The sequence below is a fragment of the Pyrgilauda ruficollis genome, unplaced genomic scaffold (genome assembly GCF_017590135.1).
Source record: "Pyrgilauda ruficollis isolate IOZ18807 unplaced genomic scaffold, ASM1759013v1 scaffold10, whole genome shotgun sequence".
NCBI lineage: Eukaryota > Metazoa > Chordata > Aves > Passeriformes > Passeridae > Pyrgilauda > Pyrgilauda ruficollis.
The window spans coordinates 11,921,904-11,931,893 of record NW_024508101.1 but is presented as its reverse complement, the minus strand read 5'-3'; the positions used below and the strand labels follow the sequence as shown (position 1 = coordinate 11,931,893).

Genomic DNA, 9,990 nt, shown 5'->3' with positions numbered 1-9,990 from the left:
CCCGAGGTCTGCAGGTGGGCAGGGGTGAGAACCATCAGCTTCCTGCTGCCCTGAGCTTGGGGCAGTGCAGAAAACAGGCTCTCACTGCCTGTCCCTCTGTCTCTTCTGTCTTTCCCATACCCTGGATGCTGTGCTTTAAACCTCGCACTGAGAAATACTCTAAATTCAGCAATATTCTACATTGCAAACCAGCAGGTACAACCTCATGTCCACTGGTTGCAGCTCTGAAGCATAAACACACACAGAGACACACACACGTGATGCAAAAATCCTTTAATCCTTCTGCCCCTGCAGAGGAATGGCAGAGCTCCAGGGCCCATGAGAAGATGTGGAGCTCCCTGCCCTTCAGGTGTGGCAGGTAAAGCACACAGAAATATTTTAGCCCTGCAGTAGCTCCTTACATCTGTGACCAGTACAGTAAGTACAATGTGCTGCTTCTAGCTGATTTATTTCTGTATACAATGAAGAAAAAACAGTGTGAAGACTTAATTTGCCTTCTCATTCAAAATATTTGAAGTTTAACAAAATATTTGGGCTAAATATTGCACTTGCTGTGAGCATTTCTATACCAGACTTCTACAAGACCTGTTGGCATCTGTGTACCTCTATGCCAGGTAGGAGGACTCAGCATGCTCATGATCTCAAGGACCGGCTCTTCTTTGGTCTCCTCTTCCTTGAAAACTTTGATCTCAGCCAGTTGAAAAAGCCACCTTTTGCTTTTAACTCAAATTCTACTGGGAAATGGTCGCTCACTCCCAGTGCCTGCAAGACAACAGCGCAGAGGGTTGGGAGCCACCCACTCCCTGTGCAAGCCCTGCCTGGATGTGCAGTGCTTGGCGTGGGGAGGTGGCACGTGAGCATTGCATCAGTTTGGGAGTGATGGTCACAGTGAGCTGGTTGTACAGCCAGCTCTGTGTTCAGCACTGCCTGGACACTGCTGGCTCTGTGCTCCCGTGTCAGCCCTTCCCTGCTGCTGCAGAGGCTGGGCTGTGCCTACCTGCTCCTCAGTCATCTGAAATTCCTCCTGGAAATCAAAGATGTTGGCAGAGTGTGGCACCACAGCCTGGATGAGCTTCTGTCCACTGACCACAATCCTGCAAGGGACAGGGAAATGGGGTGCTGTGATGGGGTGCCTGACCCGTGGCAGCCACACTGCACTGAGCTGGTGGCCAGAGAGGTGGCTCTGATGAAGTCACAGCTATGTGTGGTTTGTCCTTACCCATGGACTGCCCACCCAGAGATGTCAGCTCCTTTAGGTGCCTCCTTGGCAGCAAGGCACATGAATATCTTGGTGTGCACTGGCCTTGGAAGGCACCATTAAATGACTTCTGTCTAAACCAACCCAACCCAACAATGCTGCAAATTTCAAAGCCCTGCTTTGGATACAAAAATCACAGGACAACAACTGAGGGATCAGTGAAGGCCTGCTCAGACCCAGAAACTCATCCTTCAAGTGGACTCTGGGCTCTAGTAGCAGAGGTATTCTTGTCCCTGCAGAGGAAACTGCAGTGGCAGCAGGATTGCCACATGCCCAGGGCAAGGTGAGGGGTCCCCTCTCCAAGCAGAACCTCGCTGTGCGTTTATCAATCCAAATTACAAACATAGGAGCCAAGCTGGCATGGAGAAGGCAGCAGCACCTCCTGCCAGGTGTCTGCAGGGCTCCCTGCAGATGAGAAGTGCTGCTGGCTGTCCTGTCATCTGTCCCCCCTGAGCCACAGCAATGGCTGGTTCTGTGTAAATCCTGCCAGCCTGGTCTGCACAGGGCTTTGTGCTCCTGACTAGAAGCATTTGGATCACATTTCCCCTGGACACTGTTTTATCTTTGATAGCTTCATGAGCATTTGTTTCCTCTGTTGGTCACTGACACCTCTTGGTGCAATTTTTCTCTCAGAGACTCATAACCAGTGGGTGGTTTGGCAGTGAGCCCTTTACCTGTCATACGAGCATCTGGTGCTGTTCTTCACAGTTGTGTCATTTTTGTCACCAATTAGCCAGAGGAATTCGGAGTAAGTCCTCAGGCGGATGTTCTTCCACTGCTTTTGGGGAACATAGCTGCACCCAGCATTGAAGTCCCCCATGAAGACAAAGTTCTGGAAGGCAGGAGGGTTTCCAAATGTAATCATGAGGACAGCTTTTCAAAAGAAGACCAATGAGGATTTTATGGTCCATGGATGCAGTGGGGTTTCTCCTTTCTGCTGGGCACATCAGGACATCTGATAATAGTTTTAGTAGGTGATCAAATTTACTGTATAAAATGTGCAGAACTAAGTGAAAATACACCAGAGATACTCAAAACCTGGGGCATATTGACAATGGGTTTAAGGTTTTCAGCTCTGAATAGCGAATAACGTGGCCAGTGACTCAGCACCAAAGCCCAGTTAGTGACACAGATGTGGCAACCAACCTCAGTTTTCCAGCGCTGTTTGACATCTAAATACACGTCATAGAGCTCATCAATCTCCCGCACTGCTGTGTCTGGTGTGGTGTGCAGAGGGATAACTGCAAACTCACTGACAGCTTCAAAACAAGGCAGAGGAACAAGAAAATTGTAATGGTTAAACAGAGAATGAGTCACAAAGAAACAGAGACTGACTTGTAAGCAAGGGGATTTTTCTGAGGCAGAAGCAGCTTCTGCTCTGACTGTAGGCCAGGGTGATGTCTGTGGTTGCACAGTGACACCCTCCAGGCACTCAGCTGGGCCTGAGGAGCTCTGCCAGTGCAGGCAAATCCTGACCCAGCATGCACACAGGAACTGCTCCCAGGCCATGCCAGCAGCATGGAATGCACCCACCAACCCACCACCCATGGCAGCAGAAGAGGCTTTCCCAGCAGGATATGTGCAGGGCTGTGGGATTTCCCAGAGGCAGCGGCCCTGAAGGGAAAATGCTGCTTTTGGAAAAGCAGAGTGGGGTGTGGATGCAGCCTCTGGAGCCTGCCCTCACAGTGGAACAGTGACTTCTTTCTAAAACACCTCACCAGTTTTGGGAGACTGCCACCAGATGACAAAGGGCTCCCTGGAGAAGACATCCTCATCCCCAGGCTGGGTGTCAGGGTACTGGTAGGTTTGTTTCACTGATACCTGGTCTTGCCTGCAGCAGAATGAACGGGATAGGGGATGTCACACCCGTGGCTCACTGAGATGTGTCACACTGACTCTGTGCTCTGACCTGGACTCCAGGCCATAGTCTGGGGTGGATACAGACACACAAGTGTCTGTGCTGGGATGATCCCCACATCCAGGCACAGCCCAGCCCACCTGCACAGCCTGCACCTCTCTGGCTCCCTCACAGCAAAGCACCACCATGTCCAGCCCATCTCCAGGGGCTGTGCCCCAGAGGGCAGGGGAGGGCCTGGCTTCTTGGCAAAGGGTTCTCACCCACCTGTAGATGAAGGCATACTGCTCCTTGTAGCTGTTCCTTCCCAGCCTCTCGCTGGCCATGCACCTGTACTCCTCCTTTGGCCCCTTCACCTGACTGGAAGGAAGGGGATGTTCCTGAGTTTATTTCTGCACTCACAGGGGGCTGAGAGTGAGATAGTTTTGCCTGTGCCCAGGGGTTTGGGCATTGCCTGCTTGACCTCAGAGGCAGGTGGGTATAGACACTAAACCCTTCTCAGGAGCTGGACCCCTGCTCTGTCATTTGCTCTTCACTGCACCCTCTCCCTGCTCATTGCAGCCTCTGTCTCTCCTTCAGCTGGCTATCATGTCCAGCCAGCTGAACACTGCTATTTCCTCTGGATGTCTGGATTGTCCAGGCAAGCAGTTCCTAATCTAAAGCAGTTCCGAGTCCTGCAGGAAGGTGGCTGTCCTGCTGCAGCCTGATGCCAGCCCGGTGAGGACATTTCCCCTTATTTTTTTTCTCCTTTGGGAACTTCTCTGTAGCAAATTGAATTTAACTTGGTTATACTGATTTTAAAATGTGTTTTACAGTGGTCTGGAACTGCCTTTGCTCCTGTCCCTCAGCGAGACTGCCAGAGTCTGGTCCTTCCTTGACACTGGGACAGAGCCCACATCCTTGGATTTCGCCCCAGCAAAGTGGCACCGAGCAGAGCACAGGCTCTTGCCAAGCAGCTTTCCCAATATTTGTCCATTTGCCCACGGCCACCCTACCTGGTGAGCTTCTCCACCAGGAGGGGACAAACACGGTTCTTGCTGTCCTTTATTTCCATCAGCAACATGATGTCACAGCGGGAAACGATCTGCCAGGGGAAGGAGTAGGAGGAAGTTGGCACACGCCTGGTTTTAGAGGATTGGAAGGGTTAGAAGAAGTGGTTACAGGCGTGGGGGAAGTCCTTTGAGAAAGAAGTGCCATGCAGCCTGGGATCGTGGGAGGGGAGCAGGGGCTGGAACGCAGCTTTTCTGCTCTCAGAGCTGCTGCACACCCCAGCAGGAACTGGGAGAGGGAACCCGGGAGCAGATGAGTTTCAGATTTAGTGAAAAACTTCGGCACCTGACCCTGAAGAGGAAGTGTGGAGGGGAAGGGGCAGCAAAAGCCACTCCCGTGAGCCTGACTGCAGCATCACCACCAGCGCTGGGCTGCTGCCTCTGCCCCGCCCCACTCCTTCCCCACGGTAAGCGCTCACCTGCCTCAGGCTGATGCATTCCTCTGAAACAGCCCCTGCAGCCCAAAGAAACACCCTGTCTGAAAAGGGGGTCCCAACACCTCCGAGGCACTGAAGGCGCAGCTCCCACAGCTACTGTTGGGATTCCCCGTGGGAAAGTCCAGCTCACCCAAAGCCCAGCATTCTCAGGGGCTTCCCTCTGCCCCGGGTTTCATTGTCCTTTAAACCTTGTGGGTGATTTTTGTCAGGAAAAAAAGCCCCTCTTTGCCCCCTGAAACTTACCCACAGTTATCTAAGTGACCCCAAAATTTAGTATATATATTTATATATGAACATATATTTAGTATATATTGCCCAGAGTGATGACAGCACAGGAAGAACGGTCTGGGAAAGCAAAGCCAAGCAAACCACTCTTCTCTGCCCGTTTGCAATAAAAGGAATACAACCCAGCAACATGGTGCCATTCCTCACTGGTGCCATTCTGCACACACGGCCCCTCACTAATGCCAAGCCCCTTGTCCTCCCTCACTGTGGCATTTTGGAGGGCAAAGCTACAAGTCTAAAAGGTGGTTCTTTTTAAAACCAGGGTTATCTTCAGCTTTTGTGGAGGCAGCCTGATGGTGAGGGTTTGCTTACAGAAATTGGTTTTTCAAATTTCTACCAGACTCTAATTTGACAGATACTATTTGCTGTTCTGAGAATAGGTTTAATTAAACAAGAATATTTGAGACTAATTAGCACATAAAGAAGGTAAATAATGTATAACAAAACAAACCTTTGTGGATTTAAAGTGAAAATTATTTTTACTGTGCATTGAGGTTTTCCTCCTTTTGTAACTCAATTTCCAAAGGAAACAGCAAATATTTTTTCTGTTGTATTCCCATGAAGGCTAAAATAACAACATACATTCTGTTCAACCACAGGCTGATTTTTACTTTCAGAGTATGATATTTTTAAAATAATTAGCTCTTTTTTTTTTTTTTTTTGCTTGATATTTAACTGTGAAAGACAAACAAAGTGCAAGACTGTACATATAAGAAACCCTAGAAAGCTCAGTGTCTGTCTCATCCAGGCAAACAAACGTACCTTTACCACGGCATCGATGACTTCAGGTCTGGCTATTTTAGTTTCTCCAAAAGACCTCACATTGAAGGAGCAGATTTTTAGGCTCAGAGATGGGTTGAAGTAGAAGAGTGAAAGTAAGAAGAAGAGCAGCATCTTCATGGATCTGGGCAAAATGAGTTGCTGCGAGCGTGCCTATAAATGTGTGTGTGTTTGTGCATCCGTCCCTCTATGGCTGGTTGGGAGGTCAAACCCAGCAGTCAGCTGTGTCAGTCATGAACAGGAATCACCATTTCCTCCTTGCCCTCACTTCCATCTCCCACCACAAAGCAGCATGGAGACTTTGAACTTCTGCCCGAGGGGAAAAAAGGCTTTTCTGAGCCAACCTCTGAATCCTGGCAGAGCAGCAGCTCCAGCAGAACCCACTATCCCTCCCCATGGGGAGACACCAGCTGTGGGATGCTTGCCATGGCTGGGACCACTCTGGACTGGACCAGGACCAGGCTCCCTGGGCCATTCCAGGCCAGGAGATGGGTGGGGTGGATGGTGAGAGGCTCTGGGAAGCAGCATGGGAGAAGACTGGAATTTCTGGAGGGCACCAGAAGCACATTGGAAGGGACTGCCAGGCAGCCATGGTAAGATACATGATGCCCCAGCACTGCCCCACAAACTCCTGGCCAAGTGTCCCTGGCACAGGAGTCTTGGTTTGTGCATGTGCTGTGTGGTGGAAGGGGACACAGGAGTTTGGCTAAAACAACACCTGAGTGAGGATGCTGCAGGGGGGATGACTTGGTCCCCTGAGGCTTTTGCAGGAAAATCACCCCCCTACCCTCTTAATCCTCCACCACGTGCCAGCCCTCAGTCAGAGGCACATTTGTCGGCCCTCAATCAAGTTATAAAGGCAGGAGGTGTAACAAGAGCTCAAGCTAAATGACATCTTTAAGTGTCTTGAATTTTTCTCGCTGTGCTTACAGGGTGCTTTCATATCCTCCTTCCTTTCTCTAGGAACACCCGGCCTGCCTGCACCCTGCTGCCCAAGCAGGTCTAGACCCAGAGGCAGCAGGACATGGCTGCCAGCACCGAACCAACTGAACAGGCTCAGGTGGAGACAGCACAAAGCACAGCACGTGGAAGGGCTCCCAAAGACATGGCACAGCTGAAAGCAGTGGGATCTAGGCTTGCTGGGGAGGCAAGTTCTCCAGGGAATGTGCTGCAGGTGTTGGAATAGGCACCACAAATCCCTTTTGGCATTACTGGAATCTGGAGCACTGGCTGCCAGCAAGGGACATGTCACCACCACGTTACTCCAGTGTTTGCCAACCAACAGAGCTACCTGGGAAGTGGGCAGGCCATCCTCCAAAATAACAGGGATTAGGTGGTGCTTCCTCTACTCTGGGTCTCCAGTGAGGTGTCCCCAGTCAGGACAGGCTCTGGAAGAAACTAATAAAGAGAGAGGGGAGGGAAAGTGACAGCCTTGGAGGGGTGTAAATCTCCAGCTTAACCTTGCTACAAGCTCAGCCTGAGCCAAGCGCTTGCGACAGCAGCTGCAGCTTCAGGGTCAGAGTCATCAAAACCCAGACCTCTCCCCAAAATCACACTTGTTTTGGCTACCCTGGCATCAAAGAGCAAGTGTTTTTTGTGGTGCCATGAAGGCTTTGACCCTGAACCATGGCTGTCAGTCCTGTTTTTATCTTCAGGGCTCCTGGCATATCAGTTACCCCTTTCTCCTCCACCCCAGGCATTATCAGGGGGACAAACAGCAGCCAGTCGACCTGTGGGGGTGACACAGGGAGCTCATGCTCCTTTCTGCAGCACTTTACTCCCTGTTTACTGCACTTTCTGTGCATATCCTCTTTGCTCCTTATCAGATCATAAAACATGCTTGATGTGGGTGCATGAACACTGACAGTTCAGGGCTGCCCTGCTCTTGCAAAAGGAGCTGCTGGTGAAACCAACACAGTCTGAGGGTCTTGTCCCCACTTGGAACGATGGCAGGTGAGGGACACCCTCTCCAGCCGAGCAGCACCTGTGGAACATTCATCAATAAAGCCCCTCCTCAGCTCTCCCTGATCCCAGGAGCTCCCAGCAGCTCAGGAGGCTGAGGGTGAGGCAGAAGCCCATTTGGGCAAGAGCTCTGAGCAGTGAGTAGGTGCTGCCCAGGCCCTCTGGTGAAGCCTGTCCTGGGGGCTGTGGCTGGTGTGTCACTACACCTGGAGCAGCAGCTCAGCCTCTATCTTCTTCCCACTGCCCAGAAGGTGCTGTGGGATGGAAGGGGTGAGGTGTGTCCCTGTGTCACATGCTTGCTTAGGGTCCCCATGGCACTGCGGGGTGTGAGGGTCCTGCAGCCATGTGGGAGGTTCTCCTCTCCCTTCAGGCACAGCTGCTTCCTCTTGGCTGCAGCCCCGGCTGCCTGTAGGGTACATACAGAATTGTTTTTGTTGGCAGAGATGGACTGAGAGGATCTCTGAGGTTTCCTGTGCCTCCCTGGGAGGGCTGGAGGGAGACACTGCGGGGTCAGCCCACATCCCCTTCTGCTCTGGCAGAGGAAGCCTGTTCTGGGCTTCAAGGGCATCACGGGATGCTCCATGAGGGGAAGCACCCATGGGGTGCTTGGGGCTTGGCTGAAGCTTCATTTCTCCTCTGTAGGAAAGACGTGGTGTCTGTGTGCTGCTCAGGGGTTTGGCACTGCTGGGGACACCCGTGCTGCTGTGCCCTTTCAACCAAAGGTGCAAGACTGGCCTGGTGCCTGAGCTCCAGTCTGTCGGGGTGTCCCTGCTGCCCTATCTGGTATCCCCATTTTTCTGTTCCCCCAAAGAGGAGATTGGCTCCAGGAACCAGGGCCAGCATGGGCAGAGGTGATGTTGGGTGTGAGGGGCAGTGTGGGGACCAACACACCCAGGCTGGTGCTCCCCAGGAGCCACCACAGCTCTGTTTTCTGGATAAGAGGCTTCCCCTTACACACAGCAGGCTTTAAAGTGTTGCATGTTTCTTAATTTTTAACATTTTTACACAAATTGCTGCTCTGACAACATCTGCTATGACAGGGGGAGGTCCAGAAAGGGCCAACCCTGAAGATGCCATCACCATAAAAGTGGGTTCCTTTGGGCAAAGGAACCTTTGGGCTCTTAGTGACCTCATCACAACCATCAGGCAGAGTATTTTATCACAGTCTCCTGGACTTTCAAGTTAATAAGTAGCAAAGCACTTGAGCCATTTTGGATTGCTGAAGTTCATAGCTGTGCTGCAGGCCATATATGGTCATTTGGGAAGTGGATTCAGCGCCAATACAATGGCAATATTGTCCCGCTGTGACCCTCAGATTTCAGTGCAATGCAGGGTAAAAGTATCTGGTGTGCAAGATACACAGAATGTTTTGAATCAAATCTTTGATACTCAATTTTTATTTATAATTCTGGAGGGTAAGTGTTCTACTTAATTAATTACTGTCAAGGCACAATTCCTTTGCTGGTCCAGGACTCTGATAGGATTTTATTTTTCAACTTAATATGTCAGTATTGTTCAGTTAGTGGTTTGAAGCATGATAGCCTGCCCACTACAAGGCAGTCCAAGGAAAAATGTCTCATGATGTTTCCAGTTTCTTGAAGGAGACTGCTTAGCTGAGCTGTAGGAGAGCAGGAGGTAATCTGAAATACAGGCTTTCGTGCATGACGACAAGATGAGGCTTTGAAGTTAATCCTCTATAAAGATATTGCAGCCACCAAATAAGCTTTTGTGTCAATAAGTACACCCATATTGTTAGCAGTTAAAGATGTAATTAAAATGCATATAATGCATGCATTAACTTTGAGTAGAGTTAATAAAGCATTTTTAAAGCTGTTATTAGGCAAGCAGGTCTTGCTTTATAATGTTTTAAACAGCAGGAGCGTTGTTGCTGTGTTTGTCCCAGGTTGTGCAATGAAGCCCCTGAAGAGTGACAGGGTGGCTGCTCAAGATGTGCACAGAGTTATTTACCCTGTGCTCACCCAGAGCTGCTGTTTGCAACCAAGGTGAGCTGAGATCTTATCCCTGTCCTGGGGGACGACTTTCTGCAGCTCTGTGTCATTAAAGTGGCACTGCTCAGGGCATGGCAAGGCCTTCCTCAACAGCAGCTCCCATGGTGGGCTCTGGGGCACCCACCTGCCTGGCACTGCCCCATGCCCACCGTCCCCCGGGCACTGCTCGTGGATCGTGCCACAGGGCCACCACTGTGCCAGCGGAAATAGATGGGGACAAGTCACCCTGGGAAGGTGATTCAGCCCACAAGGCAGCGTGCAGCCACTTGTTATGATTGCAAACAGCTTCACCACGTGCCCTGGGGATTCCTCACCCAGCAGTGGAAAATAACATGGAAACCTTTCACCTAGTGGA

General features: G+C 50.8%; 1 protein-coding gene across 1 annotated transcript; it reads right to left on the bottom strand.

The window, feature by feature from the left end:
* Positions 1-258: 258 nt before the first annotated feature.
* On the bottom strand, positions 259-5,834 carry DNASE1L3 (deoxyribonuclease 1 like 3). The gene is made up of 8 exons (XM_041463593.1): positions 5,647-5,834; positions 4,109-4,197; positions 3,381-3,473; positions 2,977-3,089; positions 2,405-2,517; positions 1,933-2,090; positions 998-1,094; positions 259-762 (listed from the first exon to the last, which is right to left on the bottom strand). The coding sequence occupies exons 1-8, from the start codon at positions 5,782-5,784 to the stop codon at positions 634-636; spliced, it is 930 nt and encodes a 309-aa protein (XP_041319527.1). The 5' UTR covers positions 5,785-5,834; the 3' UTR covers positions 259-633.
* Between the last annotated feature and the right edge of the window lie 4,156 nt (positions 5,835-9,990).

Coding starts and splice junctions, on each gene's coding strand:
- DNASE1L3 (XM_041463593.1), bottom strand. CDS start 5,784: ATGAAGATGCTGCTCTTCTTCTTACTTTCACTCTTCTACTTCAACCCA. Junction 2,518..2,976: donor GTGGCAGTCTCCCAAAACTG/GTGAGGTGTTTT, acceptor CTTGTTTTGAAG/CTGTCAGTGAGTTTGCAGTT. Junction 763..997: donor TTCAGATGACTGAGGAGCAG/GTAGGCACAGCC, acceptor GTTGTCTTGCAG/GCACTGGGAGTGAGCGACCA.